This window comes from Achroia grisella, unplaced genomic scaffold (assembly GCF_030625045.1).
Source record: "Achroia grisella isolate CSIRO2021 unplaced genomic scaffold, CSIRO_AGI_Agris_v1 utg402, whole genome shotgun sequence".
Classification (NCBI taxonomy): Eukaryota; Metazoa; Arthropoda; class Insecta; order Lepidoptera; family Pyralidae; genus Achroia; species Achroia grisella.
Window position 1 is genome coordinate 665,106 of NW_026712841.1, and position 25,662 is coordinate 690,767.

General features: G+C 32.2%; 5 protein-coding genes across 5 annotated transcripts; 3 read left to right on the forward strand and 2 right to left on the reverse strand.

The window, feature by feature from the left end:
• Nucleotides 1-9: 9 nt before the first annotated feature.
• Nucleotides 10-2,362, reverse strand: LOC131844370 (NADPH:adrenodoxin oxidoreductase, mitochondrial). Its single transcript, XM_059193239.1, has 4 exons — nucleotides 1,963-2,362; nucleotides 1,691-1,847; nucleotides 1,313-1,432; nucleotides 10-1,080 (listed from the first exon to the last, which is right to left on the reverse strand). The coding sequence occupies exons 1-4, from the start codon at nucleotides 2,136-2,138 to the stop codon at nucleotides 124-126; spliced, it is 1,410 nt and encodes a 469-aa protein (XP_059049222.1). The 5' UTR covers nucleotides 2,139-2,362; the 3' UTR covers nucleotides 10-123.
• Nucleotides 2,363-3,241: 879 nt separating this feature from the next.
• Nucleotides 3,242-9,008, forward strand: LOC131844350 (mitochondrial-processing peptidase subunit alpha). The gene is made up of 12 exons (XM_059193209.1): nucleotides 3,242-3,460; nucleotides 4,246-4,484; nucleotides 5,117-5,196; nucleotides 5,416-5,556; nucleotides 6,177-6,314; nucleotides 6,401-6,538; nucleotides 6,935-7,072; nucleotides 7,159-7,231; nucleotides 7,353-7,485; nucleotides 7,938-8,103; nucleotides 8,437-8,569; nucleotides 8,774-9,008. The coding sequence occupies exons 1-12, from the start codon at nucleotides 3,402-3,404 to the stop codon at nucleotides 8,953-8,955; spliced, it is 1,620 nt and encodes a 539-aa protein (XP_059049192.1). The 5' UTR covers nucleotides 3,242-3,401; the 3' UTR covers nucleotides 8,956-9,008.
• A 681-nt stretch (nucleotides 9,009-9,689) lies between these two features.
• LOC131844364 (succinate--CoA ligase [GDP-forming] subunit beta, mitochondrial) lies at nucleotides 9,690-15,051 on the reverse strand. Its single transcript, XM_059193228.1, has 5 exons — nucleotides 14,951-15,051; nucleotides 14,140-14,853; nucleotides 12,886-13,041; nucleotides 10,729-10,963; nucleotides 9,690-9,979 (listed from the first exon to the last, which is right to left on the reverse strand). Exons 2-5 carry the CDS (start codon nucleotides 14,812-14,814, stop codon nucleotides 9,780-9,782), a joined length of 1,266 nt encoding a protein of 421 aa, XP_059049211.1. The 5' UTR covers nucleotides 14,815-14,853; nucleotides 14,951-15,051; the 3' UTR covers nucleotides 9,690-9,779.
• Nucleotides 15,052-15,674: 623 nt separating this feature from the next.
• LOC131844179 (small ribosomal subunit protein uS7) lies at nucleotides 15,675-16,574 on the forward strand. Its single transcript, XM_059192984.1, has 2 exons — nucleotides 15,675-15,776; nucleotides 15,860-16,574. Exon 2 carries the CDS (start codon nucleotides 15,869-15,871, stop codon nucleotides 16,526-16,528), a length of 660 nt encoding a protein of 219 aa, XP_059048967.1. The 5' UTR covers nucleotides 15,675-15,776; nucleotides 15,860-15,868; the 3' UTR covers nucleotides 16,529-16,574.
• Nucleotides 16,575-18,810: 2,236 nt separating this feature from the next.
• On the forward strand, nucleotides 18,811-25,572 carry LOC131844166 (AP-3 complex subunit mu-1). Its single transcript, XM_059192967.1, has 10 exons — nucleotides 18,811-18,933; nucleotides 19,155-19,239; nucleotides 19,875-20,018; nucleotides 20,514-20,573; nucleotides 21,024-21,145; nucleotides 21,589-21,748; nucleotides 22,280-22,393; nucleotides 23,894-24,083; nucleotides 24,523-24,674; nucleotides 24,980-25,572. Exons 1-10 carry the CDS (start codon nucleotides 18,899-18,901, stop codon nucleotides 25,163-25,165), a joined length of 1,248 nt encoding a protein of 415 aa, XP_059048950.1. The 5' UTR covers nucleotides 18,811-18,898; the 3' UTR covers nucleotides 25,166-25,572.
• The last annotated feature ends 90 nt before the right edge of the window (nucleotides 25,573-25,662 follow it).

Below are 25,662 nucleotides of genomic sequence, written 5' to 3' on the forward strand. Positions count from 1 at the left end.
AACAAGATGTATATCAATAGGATTTTTAATTCAATATAAAAATACAATTTTTCACTCCATAAAATAGCAGCGATATCTGCATAATTAGATTAGATCTATGGTATGTGTGTGTGTATAGTGTATTTAACTTACAGCAATATTTATCATTTTTTCTATACTGCACACCTTTTCCCTTGGTTTATTTCTCAGTTTACCCTGTTCTACTTCATATTTATCAATTTTTTCCCAACCTTCCCAATTTATAATAGGATTGTTACTTTTTAAATAGGTATTTTCAATTTCTTCAAAACCACTTTTACTGCTAAAGCTACTTATATTTTTTAAGTCATCACACATGACTTTTGCTACTTGAAAAGCATTACCCATTGTATGTAATATCACCCCAACTGGACCAGTTCCAAGCCAGCCAGCAACATAGACTTTTGCCAATGTATCGGAATTATTATCTACAACACCTTTATTATTTGCCACCAACCCTTTAGAATTAAATATTATATCATTATCGGCTTTGACACATTTATATCCAATACTTCTGAATGCTAAACTACAGTTCAAAATTTCACTGTTGCTTGTAGGCACACACTTCTGCTCTTCTAATTTAGTTCCCTGAAGTTCATTACAAGTGAGTTCAATTCCCATAATTTTTCGGTCATTATTAACTAAAAATTTATTAGGTGTTCTGAAAAATATTGGTTTAAATAATTTGTTATTATCATTAATAGATGTGTCTTCGAATTCACTTACAGATTTCAACATAAGTTCTGTTAACCTTTTCCTAGGTCTAGGTAAATCATTAACAATATTTCCTAGACCCTCAAAATCTGTTTTTCTCCAAACTGTTTGACAGTTGCTTAATTTTAACTGCTCACGGAGTTCTTTAATAGTAAAAGCCACTTGCAATGGGCCTCTTCTTCCAACCAAATAGAGCTCTTTAATTTTAGATTCTGCTAAAGTGTTTAGTGCATGCTCTGTGATATCAGTCTTCTTTAGTTCATCTATAGGGGTTAATAATATCCTTGCTACATCTAATGCAACATTCCCCTGTCCAAGAATAGCAGCAGTAGTGCCAGATAAATCAATCTAAAAAAATGTTCATGGATAATTGTTTATTACCTAGTTCATTTATTTAGAACTGATGTGTGGATTTGGTTAATTGGATAAGAATGACTGAAACATTTCTCAACTTTGTTAAATTGTAGCATTACCAAATGTAATTTTAACATCCTATCCAGTCTATTCAACTACTGATATAAATCAATTTACTATCAATACAATAGATAGTATTATTATGATTGCAATAAACATTTCAAACCTTTAAATCTTTATCACTGGGTAGGCCATTATACCATCCAACAAATCTGCGAGCTGCCACTATGTTTGCAGCATCTTCATTTTCTATACCTAGAGATCTGTCCTCTTCTGCACCATATGTCTGTATGAACAAAAATTAAATGTTTAAAAAAGTTCAATATCAGTGAGTAATATTGATATAACTATTAAATTAACTAAGGTTTTTCTTCTTTACTTCATTAGGCATATATTGCACAAGAAACAATTCATTGAGTTTCATAAAGACAATAAATGGTATGGAACTATGTTTATGTATGTATTGTGTGCAAAATAGACAAGTTTTTAACCTTCACTAATTTAATTTTATTTCTATATATGTGTATAAAGGTATAACATTTACCAGTAGTACAGCATGGTAGTGTTGTCGAAGGTCACTAATTTTAACATCTTTCCCCAAAGAAATATTGCCATAAAAATTTACATTAGGCTGCTGAGCAACTTTAGTAAATTGATTTATAACATTTTTTACTTCAGGGTGATCTGGTGCTACTCCATACCTTAAGTGAGAACACAATACTATAGTTAATACATTAAACTTGTGTATAAAAATTGATTAAGGTACAATGTAAAATTAAAAAGGAGTACGTACAATATAGTAAGAGAAAGTATTACCTTATTAAACCAAAAGGAACGGGAAGCTTCTCGATTATGTCTACGTTAACTGTTTTAAGATACTTAGTTAAGTGCATAGCTGCATAAAAACCTGCAGGACCAGCCCCAACTATACACACTCGAGGAATGTTTTGATTAGATGTGAAATTACGAGTACAAATTTTTATAAAATTCATGTTACCGTTCCCTCAAGTGTAATTTACGCTATATAAACCCAAAAGTTAAAGCTGGTATAGATTAATTTACATGTTTTTTATTTAAAATTATTATAATCTCTATCGATCTATCGACATATCTTAGTCTACATAATTTATATTCAACCACTGTATTCAATGATAAATATGATAAAGTCTAAGATTTAAATGAAATATTTACATATCTCTGATTGACAATTTGACATTTTGGCATTTGACAAAATGAGAGTCAAAATAGAGATGCGTTCATGATTTACTATCTCACTTTGCATATTTTTTTCTAATATTTAATTACATTGTACATACTATGAAAAAAAAATATTATTACTGAAATTGTAAAATTGTAATATATCTATAAGCTTTGTATTTGTCTAAATTTTTATGATATATGTACACAAACGTGTGTTTAACTCAAGGTATGAATAAAGAATTATTTTAAAAAAGAATAGAGATGTATTCAATATTATTGCACTAACAGTATCAGTATTACAGGAACATATTGGTGTCCTTCTTGTATTGATTCAATACTGTTTTACATAAAATTAAAAGTTAAATTCTGTATGGATAATACATATAAATTCTCACTGATGCAAGGATAAAATAAGACAAACATTGTATTTATTATTTCATGACAGATTTATACTTATATTATATTATAAAATATAAGTACGAAGTAACCACGTACGCACAGGATTTCAATTTAAAAATTATGCATGTTTATTATAAGTACCTAGCTATAACAGTATGGTACAATGGTATGAGGGGAAGGGGATTGTTGGTAATGTGGATTGATAACCCCATTGCTAGCAATGTATCTTGTCAGGTCGACCTCCACGCGGTTCCCCCTGGAACCCATCGTGTTAATTTCCTGGTGAATTTGTCACGATGGGCTAACTGCCCTGACTTCATGCTCATCTTATCATCCTCCACTGGTGCTCGGCGGGTGCACCATTCCATTATAAACCCTCAAAAAAAAACAGTATGGTACATGCGTACAGTATGGTATGAAGTAGCCAAGGTCATGAAATGTCAATTAAAAAAAGGTATTAACTGTCAGTTAAAATGTCAGTCATTTAGATCTAACTAAGACTTTTGAATATTTTTGATTATTGAATGGAAAAAATTAGAACAATTTTAAGAAAATCTTTCTATATTTTAATTTTATTGCCATAAATATTTGTACTTATGCGATTTAAAGAACATAATTCATATTCTGTGTTTTTTCTTCGCTAAATAATATTAAGTATGTCACACGTAACGGATGTAAAATTTCTTTTTTCTAGGTTATTTTCTCTAAAAAATGGGTAAGACCGCAAATTGATTTTTTTTATTAATAATTCAGTACATTTTGCTTGTTACTTTTCTGTATTACTATTTATATATATCTACTATTTATATTTTATATCCGGTTTTGTAAAAGTTATTTAACATCTTAAATGTTCTAAATGAATCACATAATAAGGATTCTGATTTTAATTGTTTATTAGAGAACTCTCTATTTTGTTTGAGAGGAAGTCTCGATTTAGGTTCAGAAGGAGGTCTATCTAACATTCCTATAAATATTTAAAAACAAACTTTATTTTGAATAACTTATATACAAGACAAACAAACATTGTTTTGCCATATAAATTAAAGTACTAATATTGCTGCAAACAAATACTGGTTATGGTAAAACGGTGCATATGTTTTTAATGTCACATCATAAAAAATTAAAAACATGGTCCAAAAAAAAAAATTTGAGGTGGGCCACACTTATCACTATAAAAACAGTTAGTGGATATCTTGAAGTACTGTCCATTCAAGTTATGCCTTAATTAAGATTTTCTAGTCATTAAGATGATAGATTTTATTCATGAAATTTCCCTAAACAAGTAAAGGGAAAAATATTAGTTAATGTTTAAAACTATCATACAACCTCACAGTTGAAAATATGTATTCAGATTTTTACTCAAAAAATGAAATTTCAATTGAAAAGGTTGAAGTTGTTTGTATAGGATTATTCTGGATATTAGCTTGGCGTTACCTTATCCTAACCTTTATGCCTTTGTACACATTTATTTTATTTTATATGAATTATTCATATTTTCAGAGTTAATAACCCTAGATGGGGTATTAGAAAATTTAGCCAGGACATTGACAAATCAGCTCAGGCTTTATGTAAGGGCAGTGTGACTCCTCTACCACCACTGTCTGAGCCAATTTCAAACCTACCGCCGGTTTTGTATGCTTCTGCTAAATCAGAAGATTACTTCACTGAAGTTACAACCCTAAGCAATGGATTGCGTGTTGCATCTGAAAAAAAATTTGGACAGTTCTGTACTGCTGGTGGTGAGTGTACTTTTTTATTAGTATAGTATAACTCATTAATTTTAAGGCATAAATTGAAATATTTAATTATTCCTGTTCCATCTGCTGACCAGTTCTATTGTTACATTAACATTATTATGAAACATGTAACAGTATCATCATAAAACTTTTTTTATGTATTTGAAATTACAAACATGCTGATGGCTCACCTGATGGTATGCATTAATTGGCACATATGGTCATAATCAGCACCATAGACAATATTATCATGTACTGATTGTGGCACTAAGCATGCTTGGCCATTCTCCTGAAGCCTCTTAACTTATAATAGTCATTACTTTATTTCAGTCTTGAATTGAAATATATATGTTATAAGCCTACTCTATAACACATATATTTCAGTAGGAGACTGCTTGGTGAAATAGGTGATATATAGATACTTGCACAGATGACTTAAAAAAAATGAGTAAAACCGCTTACTACTTAAAAATCTGCAAAATTTCAGCTTAATTGGAACAACTGCTTATAAATATATTGTGAAGGCAAAGACAGATAAATGGTAGACAAGAATAAACACTGTTAAAAAAGATAAATAAAAATAACAAAATCTTTCACAATTCAAATTGATTATGAACTATTTGATTTATTTACAGTTGTCATTGATTCTGGACCAAGATATGAAGTAGCATACCCAAATGGTATTTGTCACTTTCTCGAAAAGTTAAGCTTTGGAGTAAGTATTAATGATTTTATTATTATTTAATATCCTTTCAAAAAATTAAAGGACTAGCCTTTAATTGGAAACATTAATATGAATTTCTCTGGTGTTATCAGTAACAACATTACTGTGGTGCTAAGACATTTTAGTTATAACCATGATATTTTATTTGGGTAACTGAAATATTAAAAAAAATCTATTGTATTTGAAAACAAAAATACTATTCTATTACAGGCTACCCATAAATATGCCACTCGTGATGTTATGCTTAGAGAGCTTGAGAGACATGGCGGCATATGCGATTGTCAGGGCTCCCGGGATACTACAGTTTATGCTACTAGTGCTGACTCTCGAGGCCTGGATGCCGTTACACAGGTAACAAAACTAATTCTTCAGTTTATTGTTAGTGCTGTAACTGTGCAGATTATATAAATATGATATTTTTATTCATTTATAGCCTTTGTGCTGATAAGTTAGAGTTGGTTTTGTTTATTTATTATTTCCCTGCCTAGGTTCACCAGCTTGTCCTAAGACATAGGCCTCCTCCAAAATACTCTAGCTTCCTCTGTCCAACACTTTCCTAACCATGATATTTACCATCATAATATTATTTAGGCACTCCCAATATTTACAAATAACACACAGGTTGACTGGAAATGGAGTAAGGATGAGGATGTAAATTGTATAGTAAAAAAAATATTAAGCACATATAAATCTAATCATTATTAATATGAATAATTACATTATATTAATAATTACAATCTTTATATCAGTGGTAATATCATAGTCTAGAATTCTTTGGATAGTTTTTTTAATAATAATAGAAATCTGTGATTATTACTTTATTTAAAGATTTTAGAATAGAATTTAAAACTACATTTTTCTAATTAGTCAGTCCAAAATAATATTAGTCTATGTAGTATAGTCTAGTCTCTATAATATACTCTGTTATGGTATGTTAAATTGCTTAAATATTTTTTTATTTCATATTTCAGGTTTTAGCTGAAGTAACTTTAAGGCCACAGCTATCCACAGAAGAAATAGAAGCAGCGAGGCAAGCTGTTGCTTTCGAATTAGACACTCTATCCATGAGACCAGAACAGGAAACAATATTAATGGACATGATACATGCTGTCAGTAATCCTTTGTAGTGTATATTTAATGTTTTCTGCTATATACTTATAAATGTTAAACATAATTAATTTATTATTATTTGCAGGCAGCCTATAAAGGAAATACTCTTGGACTACCGAAAATTTGCCCACCAGAAAATGTTAATAAAATAAATCGAGGCATAATTTTAAATTATTTAAAAAACCACTACACACCTGACAGAATGGTGGTTGCGGCAGTTGGGGTACTTAATTTTATATTCTGTTTTTCTTTATGCTGTATGTTTTCAAATGTTTTGTTCGAATTTTGGTACAAAAGAGAAATTTGTAACTCTTAATTGCAAAGATATATATAATACTAGCTGTCCCGGCAAACGTTGTTTTGCCTTAAAATAAAAAAAAATTTAGGGGGATGAAAAATAGATGTTGGCCGATTCTCAGACCTACTCACAAAATTTCATGAGAATTGGTCAAGCCGTTTCGAACGAGTATGGGAACGAAAACTGTGACACGAGAATTTTATATATAAGATAGTTGTAAAGATTTAAATGTCACCAACAAAAAGCATCAAATGTTAATACAATTGTATGTTTCTGCTTCATATATGATTTTACGAACAATAGTGCATTTCAACGTTTCAGGTTGATCATGAACCGTTTGTGGAGTTTGTTCAGAAATATTTTGTTGATATGAAACCAACATGGCACTCTGAAGATAGCAGTCCATTTACGCCGGCCATTGATAAGTCTATTGCACAATACACTGGAGGGTTAGAACAGGTTATTGTCATTAAGTTTTATTTATCACTAATGTTTTATACTATAGTAAATATATATTGAAATAAAATTGAATGGATTATTTTCAGGAAGAATGTGAAATCCCTTTGTACCCAGGATCTGATTTACCTGAATTGTCTCATGTAGTAATTGGTTTAGAAAGTGAGTATTTTTTTTTATTATTGGATGTTTTGATTTTTTTTACTATGAACAATTTTGGTATTATAATGGTATTTTACAACAATAGTGATGATAAAATGCAACTACTAATTTGTTATTGCAGGTTGTTCTCACAGCGATCCAGATTTTGTACCTACCTGTGTGTTGAATATGATGATGGGCGGAGGTGGATCGTTCTCGGCAGGCGGACCAGGCAAGGGAATGTATACTCGCCTATACACAAATGTATTGAATAGGTAAATACACACAAAGCTACCTACAGGTAACACATCTCATAATAATTATTATACAACATCATTCTCCAAAGAAATAACAAGCTATTGATGTATTACTGCTTTTCTTTCATAAGGGGTTGATTATAAACACGTTTTCCTGTAAAAATCTATCACCATAGCCATAATCATTTGGTGTGTTTTCTTATGTTATGAAACACTTGTAACATCTTTTATACGAATTGGCCCCTGATTCTATCCATAGAACAGTACGTGTACTGTTCTATAGATAGATCAGTTCGGAGAAACAGTTCCTACGACGCTGTATAAAAGGCGCATTTTTAAAGTGGGCGGGGCGTAGCCTGCCAAATCAATTGCGTTTTGGCTCTAACTTCCCCTCCAACTTTTACCCAAAATGTGTGACCAGGGTTTGTGGTTTAATATACTGTAATTTGTATAAAAATAATATGTTTTAGATATCACTGGATGTTCAATGCAACCGCGTATAATCACGCTTACGGTGACACTGGTCTGTTTTGTGTTCACTCTGCATCGCCTCCGAATCGTCTATACGATACCACTATCGTAATTGCCCGTGAACTTGCTAACATGGCTGGGAAGGTCGGCGAAGTAGAACTGAGGGTATGTATACCAAGTATTTTTTGTTTATTCAGTTCAAAACAACCAATTTGTCTTCACATATTTCTAAATAATTATGAACTATTGTCACTGTTATGAAGTTCCTTCAAATATTATTTATGTTATAAAAGTATTTTTCATTTAGTGTGGTAAGCCTAAGTCGATAATATTTTATTGTTTCCTTTGGAACTTCAGTATACCAGAATTCAACTTCAACATGACCGATTTCCAATGATCATCATTTTATAAAAACGTAAATTGTTTTTGTAGAATAAATTTGTTTCCCGGTATAATATGTCTGTAGAAATCAGTTATAATAAAACAAAATATTTACAGAGAGCGAAAACACAGCTACAATCAATGTTGCTAATGAATCTGGAAGCAAGACCGGTAGTGTTTGAAGATGTAGGCCGTCAGGTACTAGCTACAGGCAAGAGGAAACCACCTTCATTCTTCATCAATGAAATAGGTAAGTGTATATTAAGTTTTACTGTGACATCATGATGTCGTACATCCATTTCTAGTATTGAGGATTAAAGTTACATGCTCTAATTTAGGAGAAAATTGAGAATCATGTATTTAGGAGAAATTTGAGGGTAAGGCACAAAAGATACCTCACACACGATTCGGTTCAAAGTCCACCTCGGTATTAATAAAATGTTTTTAATTTCAGAAAAGATAACGGCAGACGATATTGTACGTGTAGCGCGGCGTATGTTGAACGGCCGGCCGTCAGTGGCTGCACGCGGCAAGTTAGCACATTTACCTACTTTCGAGGAAATCCAAGCCAACATGTCTCTCACCAGTAGCGATGCCTCGCCCCAGGGGCGAAGGCTGAATTTATTCCGTGTTTAATTTATCTATTACATAATTATAGTAATTCAATATAGTTCTGCATTTTATTGTTAATAAAATATGCATTTTTTTAAATTTTGTTTTATTTTCTAAAACTAATAATTGTATCTTTTACTTATTTACATTATATAAAGCACTGTTATTCATATATACAATATTATCATTTTTTGAAAACAAATTAGTGTGATAACAATTTTTATAAATAATTCGGAATTCAGTCTCGACACACAAAGTATCAAATAAAAGTTAATAAGTACTATAATAAAATTGAAAAACAGCGAACTATTTTAACGTAAATTGCTGTCGGGTCGACTATAATTAGCCGATCATTAGAACCGAATTAAGTTAGCATACTATTAGCACCAATTTTTATTATATAGATTAGATATTTGATTTTATTTACAAATTATGAATATAACAAATAGTAATTATTTACTTTTTTATGGATAACTGGCCAATAATGATAATTGTTCACTCACAAAATTAAAGTTTATATTGCTACTCTCTTATGACTCAACTTATTAAATATAATACCAATGTTACACAGTCAACATGTGTAACATTGGTATATGGGGTCCTTTACAATGACAATACCAAGCCTAAATTCATATGTAGCCCTGAAAATCTTTCATTCAATTACTTAACATTTCATTCAAATCACGCGACTGATAGAAACCTCTAGGAGGGATATAGTCTCTAGAAAATCTAGTATAGTATACTATACCAGATTGGTATCCTTTAAAACCTGTCTTTGGTACAACATCTTTTTGATTGATTGTCAACACTAGACTTAAGCTAACTAGTTTAGTATTTTTATTTATATTTTATTGTGCTAGCTTGACAGCTGTTTTTGCTGCTTCGTCAGCATCATTTATGATTGTCATTGGTAATCCCGATTCCTTTAGAATTTTCATCGCAATATCTGAATTGGTACCTTCCAGTCTAATGACTAGTGGATATTTTGGAGGATTTTCCTTGCATGCTGCAACTATTCCGCTAGCAACAGTAGCACAGCTGACGATACCTATAATTAAAGAACAAATAAAGATCAAGTCACTTTAACGTCATTTTTTCTACTATATTTATAAAGCTGACAAGCGTAATTGTAGTGTATTATCACTATCTGTGATTGCGGGTTCACCCGCGTTAAATTTCAGTATATACATTTCAAAACTATAAACTATGTGTTATTCTATATAAGCTACATTACTGAAAAGTTTAATCAAAATCAGGTCAGTAGTTTTTGCGTGACATCCATACTTAATTTTTCTATATTTAATTCTTCAAAAGTGTGCAGTGTTTCATAAAGAAGTAATGGAATACATTTAGCATAAAATGTATTTAGTATATATTGAGAATGGTAATGACGTCGCACTTGTTAAATATTAATGTTAACAGTACCAGACGTCACATATCCATGTTTATCATTTCAGAGGCAGATCGGAACTCTAATTTTATAATGAAATAATACAAAATCTAACTGCTTGGCATGTTCATTGTTCGTATCTGAGTGTCTTATATACTTTTTAATCGATTATATTGTAAAAGCGCTCCCACTTGCGCTAACGGTTTACGATGGCGGGAAATGATAAGATGAGAGTGTCAGATCAGTTAGCCCATTCTCACAAATTGACCAGAAACGTATCACAATGGTTTCCAGAGGGAACCGTTTTTGAAACATGGTACATTACTAGCAATGGGTTAATTAGTCCACATTACTAACAATCCCATTACCCTATATATATATGACATTTTATTTAAAAAAATACTCACCAGCAAACACATTCACAAATACAGTTTTCACTTTGGGGTCAGATTCGAGTATCTTTAAAGCAGCTGAGACTTGAGACTGGCCGACTCCACCACCCAGATCTAAGAAGTTTGCAGGCCTTCCACCATTCAAATTAATCAGATCCATTGTAGCCATGGCCAGACCAGCGCCGTTAACCATACATCCAATGCTGCCATCCATGTCAATATAAACTAGGTTCCAAGATGCAGCCTCTCTCTGAAAAATATTATAGATACCACATATAATTGATTATTTCACAAATCACAAATTAATCCAATATAAGTATGTATTTCGTTATTATGATATAATCATTTGCACAAACGTCTGAAAAGGAGATTCAAAATTTCTAAATAGTCCCAACTTTAGAAGTCGTATATCCATTGCGAAACCGTTTTTTTCTGTAACGTATTCGTCTTGTGCTTCAAAATGTAATGTTTTGGAATTTGTGCTTTGCAATATTTATATAAATACTGTATTGCATTATTACATTAATAAACAAAGACAGATACAAAAACGTGAGCAAGGGCGGACTTATATGAAAAATATAATGATAATTTATCAGCTAACATATGTAGCCAATGGGTAACTGAATTAACCTTGTTGATAAATCGCCACCAATTAATTTATTTATACTGTGCGCGTATAGTTAATCCGGCGTAAATTTTTTGTAGGTATATTATTATTTATATTTTGTTGGTCTGTGTAATTATATAAAGAATATAAAAACCTGTGTACCTTTTTTATATATTGAGATTGTTTATATAAAAAACAAACACTTATATTACGATAACTATTATGTCATTAATTTATAGTTAAACAAAATATACACATATCAGTACTTACTAAATTAATTTTATCAGAATTGGTACTTAACATAAGAGATAAAATGTACAGAACGATATATGGAGGCAATAAATAGATAGTGGTAAAAATAGATTATGATGTCATAGGTAAATCCATAACGTGCTATTATAAACAAGTATCCTCTTTAATCTCGTTATATTTCTGAGTTCCTAATATATGGGTACTAATCCTAGCTATTCATTGAGGGTAACTAAAACAAAAGGCAAACAGTAATGACATAAAGAAATCAATTACTTAATAACTAATATTATAAACGGGAACACTTTCCCTGTTAGATTGTTAGTAACGACCCCATTGCTAGCAATGGATCATATCAGGTTGACCTCTATGCAGTTCAACCTGGAATCTATTGTGATAAATACCAAGTGTAAGCGCCAGAATGGGCTAACAATCCCTATTGCATTATTATTATCTTATCATTTCTGACGCCCCACCAGCGTAAACCCTTAGTGCAGGTGAGTGACATTACATACACATCCATTAAAAAAAATTATAAAGAGGTAAAGTTTATGAGTTTTAATGTTCGGCGTAATTTCCGGTAGTCAGATTGATTTGAGGCCTTTCAAGGAGGATCTAAGGAGGCTATAGGCCAGTTATGTAACATCACGCTGTGATTAATAGAAGCGGAGATGCAATGAAAAATGTTGCAAAAATGAAGAAAATGACGTGACAAGGATGACGTCACACAGGTCAGCTAGTTATTAATAAACTAGCTCAAAGTAGTGGCAGTGGGCCGGGAATATCAGCATAGTCAGCAATGATATGTAGATGGGGAAGAAAAGTTATGGAGGGGTGCATATGGGTCGACGGAGTGTCGGGCGCCTCCTGCAAGATGGACCGACATCACGAAGCTGGCTGGGAGTGGATGGATGCGGAAGAAGGAATATTGCACATGGTGGAAGACATTAGAAAAGGCCTATATCCAACAGTGCATAAACACAGGCTGAAATGATAGGAGTACCAACATTGCAATTTAGAACATATTCTTGTATTTTTCTCAAGTCAAGTTTATTAAATTAGTACAAATTAAGAATGTTTAGTACAATACACTTGAAGTAAAGAAGAAAGTTAACTTTTTCATAGAGGATACATTCAATGTAAAATAATAATCTATTCTGAGATAGAAAGTAAATATCACACAAGCTTTAGCCGTAAGAGTATGAAATGTTGTTTATACAAAACAACATTTAATACTCTTACGGCTTGTTGTTGCTTAAGGGTTGTTGCAAAGATGTTCATAATATAAATATAATAATGAGTTGTTTAGTACTCACTTCACGAGGATCTGTTTCTGAAACATCATCAAGGGCAAATATGGCTTCTTGTCTGAATTTCGCATTGTCATCAAAATTTATTTTTGCATCAACTGCAACAACTCTTCCATCATCAGTTTCAACTAAGGGGTTGATTTCAAGCTGGGTAGCATCAACCTGGAATCAGATGTGAACCAGATCAGAAAGACACACACAAGACAAAGGTACTGCTGAATAAATTTGATTACTATTTAACATTATGAAAGGTGAAAACTTAAAAAAATATGTAAGTGTTAGTACATTCTGGGAAGTACCAAGCATCACTTACAGCGTTTACAAAGTAACCTGCATGGCTGTTGTAATAGGTAGAGATAGAGATGTCCAAATAGATAACTTTGTAAAAAAGGCTAGAAATTAATCCTAACTCATGTATTACCATTATCAAGTACCAATTTATGTTGGTAGCTAGCATTAGAAATGCATGAGTAAGGTGTCATTAATAACAATCATCAATATAGTTTATTGCCTGTTAAGTGTACACACACATAACAGGCGTGATGGTGATGGGAGAATACCATTTCACATTTAGTATATTATACCATAAACGAAACCCATTCCTTTTGGTTTAGTAGCCATTAATATTTCAATGAAGCAGTATTTTTTTGTTAACACTATACATAACATTAAATAATCTAAGAGAAGGTGGTGTAGATAGGCTGGTAACATATTTATATAAGTGGCAATATAAACACTGTTATCCACAAATATTAAGATAATTGTTGTTTTTATTACAACCATACCTACTATGTCCAATTATATATATTGGGGTAGCTAAATGATTACCAACTATTATAAACAAAAACATAGATTTCCTCTATTTGACGAAATAAAGTCTTATTTTTAAAGATGGATAGAATATACTTACAATAAACAGTAAAGAAAAGACAAATTATATATTAAGTTACATCTGTGTATGCACTAATGCTGTTGGCTACAACTAGACTACAGCTTTATGGTGTGAATTTGGGAGCAAGTTCAAAGAAACCTACTTGACAGACAGACTATAACTTATGTCAGCAGGCTCTGCTAAGGGTAGAACAATAATTTAAGTTTAACTCAAGTTATAATAATTTGTATTAATTTGAATGTTATAGGGGATTGATCAGAGATAAATTATATTTAGGCATTAATTCTGAAGATCTTTAGAGAATTATCCTCAGTGCATACTAATATGAAGATTAATTATATTTAGCACTTGTAACATGTAATATTTACCTTCAAAAATAGTTGCCACAATTTCTTTATTTCTTCAGCACATTTTGATTTCAAAGGACCTTGAAATTCTAAAAATTCAGCAACCTCATTAGCCATGCTGTCCGTGATACCTTCATAAATATCAATGGGGATAGTTTTCAATAAGTGAGGAGTTTTTTCAGCTACAGCTTCTATGTCCATACCACCAGCTGGGGATGCAACCAAGGCTGCACCATTGTAACTTCTCTCCATCAGAATACTTAAATATGTTTCTCTTTTAATATTAACACTCTCTGCTACCATTACCTTATCTACAAGGATGCCGTCTTTCGGAGTCTGTTTTGTGATTAATTTACGCCCAATCATATTTTTCGCTAATTTCAAAATATCATCAGGATTCTTAGTCAGATGCACTCCTCCCTTGAAACCATTATCAAAATGACCTTTGCCCCGGCCTCCAGCTAAGATCTGAGCTTTAATTACGTATTCCTTCGCTTTAAAACCTGCGAGAGCTTTAGTATCCAAAGAGTTATCAAGAATTACAAAGTCTTGAATAGAAACTTGATTTTGCCTTAACAAATCTTTGCTGTGATATTCTTGTAGGTTTAGATTTCTTCTCGAATTCAGACGTGGACAATATTTTGATGGCAGCACTGTTAGTAATTTAATATACTTAATATTGTTCAGTGCAGCCATCGCGAACTTTGTACAGTCGTCTTCTCTTTAAGTTCTAACCTGTTTAATAGAGATAATGCTTAGTAAATTCTATTTTAATTACCTATTAAACAGTAACGGAATTTCTAGAAAAATGGAAATAATATACGTAACCTACACAGCAAACTTTTGTAAATTTATTAAAAAATTTTTTTAGATTCACAATTTTAAATAGACAGAACCATACTATACTTTAGTACACAATCGAACACACAGAAAGATAAACCGAAAACAGCAGCCACAGTGTTGCCAAGTTACCTAGTTCTTTTCCATAAAAATTGTGTAAGTTTACCCCAATAATCGAATGTTTGATTATTTCAATCATCTTAAAACAGTGATATATATAGTATTATCTTATCTGTGTTAATAAAAGTCACGACTTAAATTAATTTACATGAACTTCGTAATTTTTCCTACATAGCACATTGACATTCCATAGTTGGGAAAGAGGGGGGTGGGAACGTCAAGATGTCTTTATGAACTCGATATAGGTAGTGTATCACTTCAATTATATGAGCAATAAACTTCCTTTTTAATATTATAGATATTTGAATTTTCCAACAATCAACAAACGCTAGTCATGGAATACTTTTTATTTTATTAATACTTTTTCAAATTACTTTAGTGTTTTTAACTACACTATCAATTATAAAAAGAACTGCCCATATTTATTATTCAAAGTATATGGTAGTATATAAAATATTTAACTCGTGGTATATAGTAGTAGTAATTTTTATATAAAAGAGAGTTAAGTAATTAAATTAAGCAGTGATAACTGCTGTTCAAACAAGCTAGTATCAAAGACTATATTAAAAAAAAAGAAAGTAATGCCAACATTACAATGTTATGAAATTCCGTCCCAAATCGCCGCTACTCGAACTACTTCCTTTTTGTCGTGTTCTTTTGACAGCACGAGGTTATAATTTCTATTTTGTAATAGAAAAGTACGTATGTTGTTGTTAATATATAATAATTATATCATTTAATTAGTGTTTGTGATGTACTAAAGTATTATTGTTCGTTTTAGCCTTCAACAATGGCGGAGGAAAACTGGAATGATGATAACATTGAGTCTGGCAGCATGGCTGTCGAATCCATGCCACTGCCACAGGCAGCCGATATTCCCGAAATTAAATTATTCGGTCGATGGAGCTGTTATGATGTCCAGGTTTCAGATATGTCTCTCCAGGATTACATTTCTGTAAAGGAGAAATATGCTAAATATTTACCTCATTCTGCTGGTAGGTACGCGCACAAACGATTCCGTAAAGCTCAGTGCCCTATTGTTGAGCGTCTCACCAACTCTTTGATGATGCATGGACGTAACAACGGCAAGAAACTCATGGCTGTTCGCATTGTTAAGCACGCATTTGAGATTATCCACCTTCTCACTGGAGAGAACCCATTACAAGTTCTGGTGACAGCTATCATAAATTCTGGTCCTCGTGAAGACTCAACTAGAATCGGTCGTGCTGGTACGGTTCGCCGTCAGGCTGTGGATGTCTCACCACTTCGACGTGTGAACCAGGCTATCTGGTTATTGTGTACTGGGGCTCGTGAGGCTGCATTTAGAAACATTAAGACTATTGCAGAATGTGTTGCAGATGAGCTTATCAATGCTGCTAAAGGCTCTTCAAATTCTTACGCTATCAAGAAGAAGGATGAGTTGGAGCGTGTTGCTAAATCCAACCGTTAAGTACTATTAAGATGGGTCTTAATTAAAGGCTAACAAAATTACAAAAGAGTTTTATTTTATTTAAATACTTTTACTCTGCTATTTCATTAGGCTCATAATGAATTTCATTAGACTAATTATATTAATAGCAGATTTGTATCTTTTAATTTCAATTTTTTTTTAAATCAATTCGAAATTTCAAAGTTAATAGTTCGTAATGTGTGTGTTTGTGGCAGTAAATTCACAAACTATAAATGTCAATCAATCTAGGAACATTGTGATTGTTAAATAATTTTTTGTAATATGGAACTATATATAAATGTGTCAGGTCACTATAGTAACTGAAATGATCTAGTGAACTATGGTGTACACTGCACAGTTAGACTGAGTGGTATTGATACACTTGGGGGTTCTGAATAAAATTTGTATGTTAGTATTACCTGAGGTATTACACATTTTTGTATCTCATTACAGCCAAAGCTCAATATTTTTGAATTATTAAAATCTGCCCTACAAATCCATAAAATGCATAGAAATTTGCCTCTTACTCTAATTATATACTAATATTTGAATTTGTAGAATACATTATATTATTTACATTTCATCTGTTTTACAAATAGTTCCGTAATTGTTAGTGTATTCTGCTTTCGAAGTATACTTTTTTGTTCTAAATTCAATTTTATATCACTGGTATATTATAATGATTATAAACGAAAGGACCACCCTGACAGCAGTGGTTGAACACAGAGCCTTATGTTTTTTTTTTATGATAATGATAAATGACAAAGAATTTATCAGGATGGTTTCCAGGTGGAACCGCATGGAGGTCAACCTGACATGGTAGATTGCTAGCAATAATATTATCAAGCCACATTACTGACAATCCCATTTCCCCCCCTCCATAGCCTTATGTTCCAATAGTGTGTTTTTTTAATGACGATAGTGGTATGATGCACCCACCTGTGCAACAATTTACTCTGGCCGGGCACCAGTGGGCCATGATGAAATCAGGTCAGTGGTTTCCAGGGGCAATTTCATCGAGGTCAACCTAAGGTTTGTTAGTAAAGGGGAATAGTGACTCTTTTGCTAATAATATGCCATATGGTACCATTTTAAGTCATGGCCTACATGGTCAGGATTTAAAATGGTACCACAAGCTTGCCAGCCCCGGATCATTATATACAAAAACTAAAGAAACTCCGGTTAACATTTTTACATTATACATATAATAATCTTATGCAAATGTTTGTCTTGCGCGAGGAATCGAACCTGGGACCATCGGAAGTAAATGCATGTGCTAAACCGCTATTAACGTCCGTCGACATATTAACATACAATTTGTTCAATTAGTATTGCTATAAGTTATTGGTCTTTTTAACAATTACATCTTCATCATTAATATCATTACATAGTATAAAACAAAGTTGTTGGCGCTGTCTGTCCGTCGTTATGTATGCTTAAATCTTTAAAATTACGCAACGGATTTTGGAGCGGTTTTTTTTTAATAGATAGAGTGATTCTAGAGGAAGGTTTATATATATGATACATGTACGCCGGGCGAAGCCGGTGCTAGTAGCTAGTTATAATATATATATTTCAAATGCACTGAAGGCAAAAAAATTACTTAACGTCTCAGTGGTCAAGTTTTTAAAGGTACGTTAACTTATGAGATATGGACCTAAGTAGGTACCTATTCATCTGCCAACTTCGAATTCCAGAACGCCCCCAGAACTTGCCGCCCACCCCTCGAGATGCGGGACTGTAGAATTGTCTACGGATGTTATTATGTTTTCGTTGTTTATTATAACAACTGTACAACGAAGACAGATATAGGCTATCCTTAAGAATATAAAGAAAGACGTAAGATGTAAACGTAAACATAAGAAAATAATAAACTAATCTACACGCTACAACCGAAACAAAGCTTACAAAGCAAGTTGTTTCGCATGTGAAGTAGGTAGCGATCACAGTATAGTTTAGGGAAGAAAACGTAATAATCGACGGTTTAGCAAGTTTGTGGATTTAAATCTGGTCATACTGTTATAGTTCGTGCTACTACATGGCAATCCTAACAAAAACAATTCAATAGGCTGGAGTTATTGCTTTCAGTCACGATCAAAGAAGAATACCTAATATTATTCTTTGGTTATACCTCATGAGTCTAAACTATAGAAGTCCTTAGAGCGTGAATACTCTTATAATAACAGACAAGATTTCATGTGGCTCTTTCTTGCTACAAAAGAATGGCAACTAACTAATAATTTTTACCACATATAACACAACTAACAAAAGTGCCAACATTGACTGTACTTTCTCTAAATGTCAAATATTTTTGTTTATTATTTTTTAATTTTGTAAAATATATTGAAACTCGAAAGTAACTTTTCAATAATGATTCATAGTCTATTTATTATAAATCCCTCTGGGTACGTGAGTAATAATTTTCTAATTACTGCAATTGTTTAAAATTAATTTCAAAATACCTCTACAAATTTAGTAATGTAATAAATGTGTGTCTATTTCTATTTTTACAATTTTTTAAAATATTCGTTTGTTAAATAGTTTGATCCCCGTTAAATGTAGTAAAGATAAGTGATATATTTTCTTTTATCGACTGTACAGATATATAATATGTGTCAAATTACAGGGATGTTTTTCTTGAGAAACATTGGAGAAGTGTTATACCAAGATCTGTATGTGATTATTATTTAGAAGCACAGCGAGCTTCTAATGTAAGTATACAGCAAACACTCCAATAAGTTTAATATTCAAATGTTTTTAAATAATACTCAATCTACTTCATTATAATAGCATTCCTATTCAAACCATAAAGATGTTATAATTTATGTGCTACATGGTCTACTTATATACAATACAGTGAAATAAAAAAATCTACTATTTCTACAAATTGAGTTATTTAATTAGGGATTGATTTCATTGTACTGATTTAATTTTGAATGTGAATTCATTCATTAGTTATATTTTTTATTTACTATTTATAATTAACATGCTGTAGATAAAATACATTAAATTATAAATAATTAGGTTATTGTATGAATACAAAATAATAAGTGATGTCATCATTCTATTAATTGTTATTGTTGTGTACATTTTGTCTCCAATTTTGACACAATGTAAATTGTAGTATATGCTTATTTATATAAAAATATAAATAACCATATAATTCTTATATACAAGTATTTGCTAACTTCATCCCAACTTCTAAAGGGCTGGAACAAGTTGTATAAAGTTCTGTGCATGGTTAGATAAAACAATTGGATTCACTGTTCCATTCTTCGATGACATCTGCTGGTTTCATTAGAATGTCTATAAATAATTATATTAATTTATATTGTATCTATTACAGGACGTTCCTCCAGTCTTGGCTGCTCCTCACCATTATCTGATTTCTATACAGAGAGGTGGTGTAGCCCTGGTGGCAGTGTGCAAGCAAGAAGTATCACCACTATTTGTTATTGAATTCTTGCACAGAGTTGTTGATACATTCCAGGTATGTAAAAAATAAAAATCTGGTATATAATATATTTATTATGTGATTAATATATTTCTTTTTTACATATTTATAATATAAGCTTTCTATTTTACTGCAGCCACATAGGTGTCATTATTTGATAAGTAATCTGCATTTATTGGTGTTAAAATAGTTTTTTGATACACACATTCTATTTCAAAAAGTAAGTTGTAATAATTCTATGAATAATCTATGGTATAAAACGTGGTACTCAATATACTTGTATATACAGTTTGTGTTTATCTTTGATGAATCACATCATGCTAACTAGTGCATATTTTTATTAGTTACTTTTCTCTGTAAATACATGTACTTTATTATATGTGTAGTATATCTATTGCTACAGGGAATATAGGGATATCTTTTTAATTAATGTCAAGTTAATGATTAAACTTGGTTATATTCATACTTGTTATTATTTATATTAACTTATGAGCAGATATTAATTTATATTTAATTCAATTTTCTTTGCAGGATTACTTTTCAGACTGCACAGAGACTATTATAAAAGAAAATTATGTCGTTGTTTATGAGGTAAGTAATATTCTGAAATTATTATTTCTGATTGGTTATAATATTACTATATATGTTATCTATTTATTTAAATATAGACTTAGTAAACAAGCAGCTCAACACATTTCTTTGTCAATGTTCCCTGGTTGGTTCCTCATCTTTTAATTATTTGTATTCAAGAGTATAATTGTTTGTATTGGTTTAGGTGTTTTCTACCAAGAATTCTCTGTGCAAGAATTAAATATCTTTACAAAAACAGTATTTAAGTATCTCTATTAATTGGCCAGTACTAATAACACAAGCTCTATTTAGCATAGGACTTCTGGCTTCTGATATGGTATTATTACCATAGGACTAGATGGCCCTGTGTGAATTTTCCTCTGTTTATTTTGTTACTAATTTAAAATCCTACTATTTTTTACATAGATATATTAGTCTAGCAAATTTACAGTAACATTGTTTTGTTTTTAGTTACTAGATGAAATGTTGGATAATGGTTTCCCATTAGCAACAGAGAGCAACATATTAAAGGAGTTAATAAAGCCTCCAAACATTCTCAGAACCATTGCAAACACAGTTACTGGGAAATCCAAGTATGTATTACAAATATATTTACAAGTAGATGAAACTCACTGTCATTATTCTCATTCTATATTTACATAACATATTTAATGTAATCAATTCTTCCCTTGTTTTGAAATATAAATATATTATATGTTCACATCAAAAGATACCTACCAAACTGTAAAGAAAACAAAAATTAATTTAAATATATGTATATTGATTAAGATTGAGATTGATGAGTGGAATAACATATTTGATATTATACATAAAATAAAACCTACATATATAACAGAACAGTTGTAAATTTAATTTAAATTTTACAATACAAAATCTGAAAATAATGGAATATATAACCTCCGTGTGATCCTTTATTTCATGATCTCATCGGATTCATTTGTTTAGTATGTTAGTAAATTTAGTATTTTTAACAGCATACATAACGCTATTAAAATTAAATTTGTTATATTTTCAGTGTTTCGTCAATACTACCATCAGGGCAGCTATCAAATGTACCTTGGCGGCGATCCGGAGTTAAATATGCCAACAATGAAGCATATTTCGACGTAATAGAGGAAGTAGATGCGATAATTGACAAAAGTGGAGCAACAGTATCTGCTGAAATACAGGGATATGTATGTAATTACATATTTATCATAAACAAGATATATGCAAAAACAAACTCATTGTGAATGTGTCGATGTAATTACACACTATTTTTTTTTCGACTATTCTAATGTTGTTGGCTGCAGATGGCACTCCAAATTCGCGGAAGGATTTATGTAGCGGCTGAAGGCCAACTCCCGCCTGACGGATACGACTTTAGTCTGAGGGCACCGCTAGGGATTCGAACCTCGGCTCAGGCCGTCGTAATTTCGATCCCCGTTGGAATTGGATGGGGCATCGATCGGAGGGAGGCGGGGTCACATAGTATTGAGAGAATATCAGTACTGCTATTAACATTTAACATTGCCTATATTAATACACTATCAATATTTCATCTGAATTGGCTAAAGTATGAAAGTAAGGCTCTAAAGACTATTTTATCGAATCAATTTTTATAATTACTTATCATATACACATGAAAGTGCAATAAGAATCAATAATGTAATGAACCGTTTTGTCACTATTTACAATTTTAATAGTCATACATATTACAATTGCAGATCGACTGTTGTATAAAATTAAGTGGAATGCCTGATCTGACACTCACATTTGTAAATCCTCGATTATTTGATGATGTGTCTTTCCATCCGTGTGTGAGATTTAAACGTTGGGAGGTAAGAGATTTCTGTTTCAAGAATGCACTTGTGTATTCATATTGTATAAATCATCATATTATGTACATAAATAATCATCTATATTATAAACAAATTTCATGCTAGATAGATCTGAAGTAGTCTTTTTGTTAGATTTGAAAGGGGCTATCCCTAAAATAAATGTAGTAAAAATTTTGTTTTAATACTAAAATGAAAACGTTATGTCACAAATTGTAGGTCTACATAAGTCACACTTTCTCAATCTTTAACATTTAACATAATTTTTGGATATATCCGAATGTTAAAGAAATGTTACCGCTAAAAAGAATCCATTTATCGTATCTCCTCAGTTTCAAGACACTCTCCAAAGTGAAGCCAAATCTCGAGGTCCTTGGCGTTGATATATACAGTGACGTTCAGTTTTGCGGTCATTTGGAGGACAAGGCTAAAATAGCCTCAAAAAGGCTTGGTGTGCTCAGCAGAGTGAGACGGTATTTCACGGCGGCCCACCGCTTGCAATTATACAAGGCGCAGATCCGGCCGCACATGGAATACTGTTCTCATCTCTGGGCGGGAACACCACAATACCAGCTACTTCCATTTGACCGCATTCAGAACCGAGCAGCCAGAATCATTGGTAATCAACGTCTATGTGACAGACTCGACCCATTGGCTTTGCGGCGAGATATTGCATCTCTGTGCATTTTCTTCTACCGCATATATCACGGGGAGTGTTCTGAGGAATTGTTCGGATTAATACCAGCTGCTGAGTTTCACCACCGTACCACCCGCCAGAAACTGAAATACCATCCTGATCAGTGCGGTTTTCTGGAAACTTTTTGCCTCGCACAACCACATTGTGGAATCACCTTCCAGCAATGGTATTTCCGAACCGATACGATATTGAAACCTTCAAGGAAAGAGCTTATTCCTTTTTAAAAGGCCTACAACGTACTTGCAATTCCCCTGGTGTTGCGGGTGCACATGGGCGGCGGTAATCACTTACCATCAGGTGAGCCGCATGCTCGTTAGTTGCCTGTGTTATAAAAAAAAAATTAATGGAAAGTGGTGTCTATAGACCATGAAATGCTCATGCCAACACAAGACATTATGTTCATGAAATCCTTTATATATTGCAATTCCTCAGGAGTTGCAATATGTAAAGAATTTGATAATGTGCTATACTTACATAAATATTGACGGCCTCAATGGTCTTACGGTTAGCCGCCTTGCTTGCTTGCTTCTGATGCTCGTGAGTTCGATTCTTCGCATGGTACAAAAATCTGTATCCAGGAGTATGATTTGTATCGTATGTTTTCTATATACCTATATATGTCTGGTATCATAAGAGAAGTTCAGATTAGCGTGGGCTAGATGCTGTGTGTATCATTCTGAAATATTATTATTGTGTTTTATAAAGAATAAATAATTTAAATAAAGTAATGTATGTTTATAATATAGTATGTTTACGTTTGTTTTGTTACATTATACCTGCAAGTTTACAATACTTTTCTTTTTCAGTCAGAAAGAATCTTATCGTTTATTCCACCAGATGGAAATTTTCGTTTGATGTCCTATCATATTGGTTCGCAAAGCGTAGTGGCTATACCGATATATGTACGACATAGTCTTGCACTGAGAAATAATGGAGATCAAGGGAGGTTGGACTTGACTGTGGGACCTAAGCAGACTATGGGGCGTATATTAGAAAGTAAGAGAAATGTCATGTGTTTTTTGTTGCCATGCATGTCAATCAAAGGCTGACCGAAATCCAGGCAGAATGCTCATGAAACGGTACCACTTTCACCAATAAACAAAGTGGATATATGAAAATAAATTTTAAACTTTTCATACTACAATTACTTACATAGTCGCACAGTTTGTACTGAGTTTGTCGTCTATTATATATCTAGTGTAGTATATCGTCTTTCTGTTTAATCTGAAAAAAAAACTGACTTTTGACGATCAACTCTATGTACAAATGTACCTATTGTGAATGCTGTCTTTTTAATCTCTGATCTTGTCTTTATTATTACTTTTTTCATCCGGTTATTGTGTAGCGTTATTATAATTGTACAAATGTATGACGCCGTAAGAAGTCTATACTTGAGCTATAGTAGGACTATAGATGAAAATTCAATTGTTCACAGATGTAGCGCTAGAAATCTGTATGCCAAAATGTGTTCTGAATTGCTCATTAACTGCAAATCAAGGAAAATATTCATATGACCCTGTAAGCAAAGTACTTCTTTGGGATATCGGTAGAATAGAGCTACCAAAGTTGCCTAATATCAGAGGAACTGTAAGTATGGTTTTTATTTTGACAAAGAATATAATTTACAGATATTAGTACTCTGCCAGTTTATACATTATACTGATAGCACAGGCGGGAAATACATTCCATAGTCATCCAACAAAAAACAAAAAACAACCACGGAATCTGCACTATATTGTGTGGTTACCGTGTTGTTCATGTCTACAGGCGATGGTTATCACTTTCCTGTCAGTATAAAAAACGTTCGTCAAAATATGAAAGTGAATTAGTTGGACGTGACTATAATGCCTAATGTTCTTTCTTAAGAGCTATAATTATAACACCAATTACAGATTTCGGTAGCCTCCGGCGCTGACACATCTGGGGCGAATCCGAGTATAAACGTGCATTTCACGATCCCACAACTGGCCGTGAGCGGTCTACGGGTCAGTCGCCTAGACATGTATGGAGCTAAATACAAGCCATTCAAAGGTGTAAAGTACGTTACTAAAGCGGGGAAGTTTCATGTGAGAATGTGATGGGAACTGGATGTGGATGGATCGTGGATTTATCCAGGTCTCCCCGGATGATATAGTGATTATTATTAATCTATAAATACATGTTTATAAGTACATATTATATATTGGAAAAGTTTGGATTGGCTCGTTTCACTTGGGTATAAACAAGTTCACAATCGGCCGATTGTAAAAGTAGCAAAATAATTTTGTGGTCAGTATTTTATCCCCGAAAGACTAGACAGATAATTTATTAACTATATACATATTTACTCATCTATAGATCAAGTTCAGGAAAGAATGTTTAAAGGGACTAAATATTGTAGGAATTTAACTTTTTTACAGCAGTATTTGTTTTTTCTCTCAATCTCATGTAAAATTGCTACAAAAACGTATCCTTTATATCTAAGATAATTAATTATAGTTACTTAATTTGATAATATAAAATGAAATATTATACTTGTTGCAAAAAAATAATTTTATTTCGAATAACCTAATATAATTATTGTCTATAGTTTATG

Excerpts from the sequence above, each read along its gene's own strand:
- LOC131844179 (XM_059192984.1), top strand. The coding sequence starts at position 15,869 with ATGGCGGAGGAAAACTGGAATGATGATAACATTGAGTCTGGCAGCATG.
- LOC131844364 (XM_059193228.1), bottom strand. The coding sequence starts at position 14,814 with ATGGCTGCACTGAACAATATTAAGTATATTAAATTACTAACAGTGCTG. Across the intron at positions 10,964-12,885 it reads CAGAAACAGATCCTCGTGAA|AGAGAGGCTGCATCTTGGAA; the intron begins GTGAGTACTAAA and ends AATATTTTTCAG. Across the intron at positions 9,980-10,728 it reads ATTTGTGAATGTGTTTGCTG|GTATCGTCAGCTGTGCTACT; the intron begins GTGAGTATTTTT and ends CTTTAATTATAG.
- LOC131844370 (XM_059193239.1), bottom strand. The coding sequence starts at position 2,138 with ATGAATTTTATAAAAATTTGTACTCGTAATTTCACATCTAATCAAAAC. Across the intron at positions 1,848-1,962 it reads GTTCCTTTTGGTTTAATAAG|GTATGGAGTAGCACCAGATC; the intron begins GTAATACTTTCT and ends TTCTCACTTAAG. Across the intron at positions 1,081-1,312 it reads CCAGTGATAAAGATTTAAAG|ATTGATTTATCTGGCACTAC; the intron begins GTTTGAAATGTT and ends ACATTTTTTTAG.
- LOC131844350 (XM_059193209.1), top strand. The coding sequence starts at position 3,402 with ATGTCACACGTAACGGATGTAAAATTTCTTTTTTCTAGGTTATTTTCT. Across the intron at positions 7,486-7,937 it reads TACACAAATGTATTGAATAG|ATATCACTGGATGTTCAATG; the intron begins GTAAATACACAC and ends AATATGTTTTAG. Across the intron at positions 8,570-8,773 it reads ATTCTTCATCAATGAAATAG|AAAAGATAACGGCAGACGAT; the intron begins GTAAGTGTATAT and ends TTTTAATTTCAG.
- LOC131844166 (XM_059192967.1), top strand. The coding sequence starts at position 18,899 with ATGATTCATAGTCTATTTATTATAAATCCCTCTGG. Across the intron at positions 19,240-19,874 it reads AAGCACAGCGAGCTTCTAAT|GACGTTCCTCCAGTCTTGGC; the intron begins GTAAGTATACAG and ends TATCTATTACAG. Across the intron at positions 22,394-23,893 it reads TGAGATTTAAACGTTGGGAG|TCAGAAAGAATCTTATCGTT; the intron begins GTAAGAGATTTC and ends TTTCTTTTTCAG.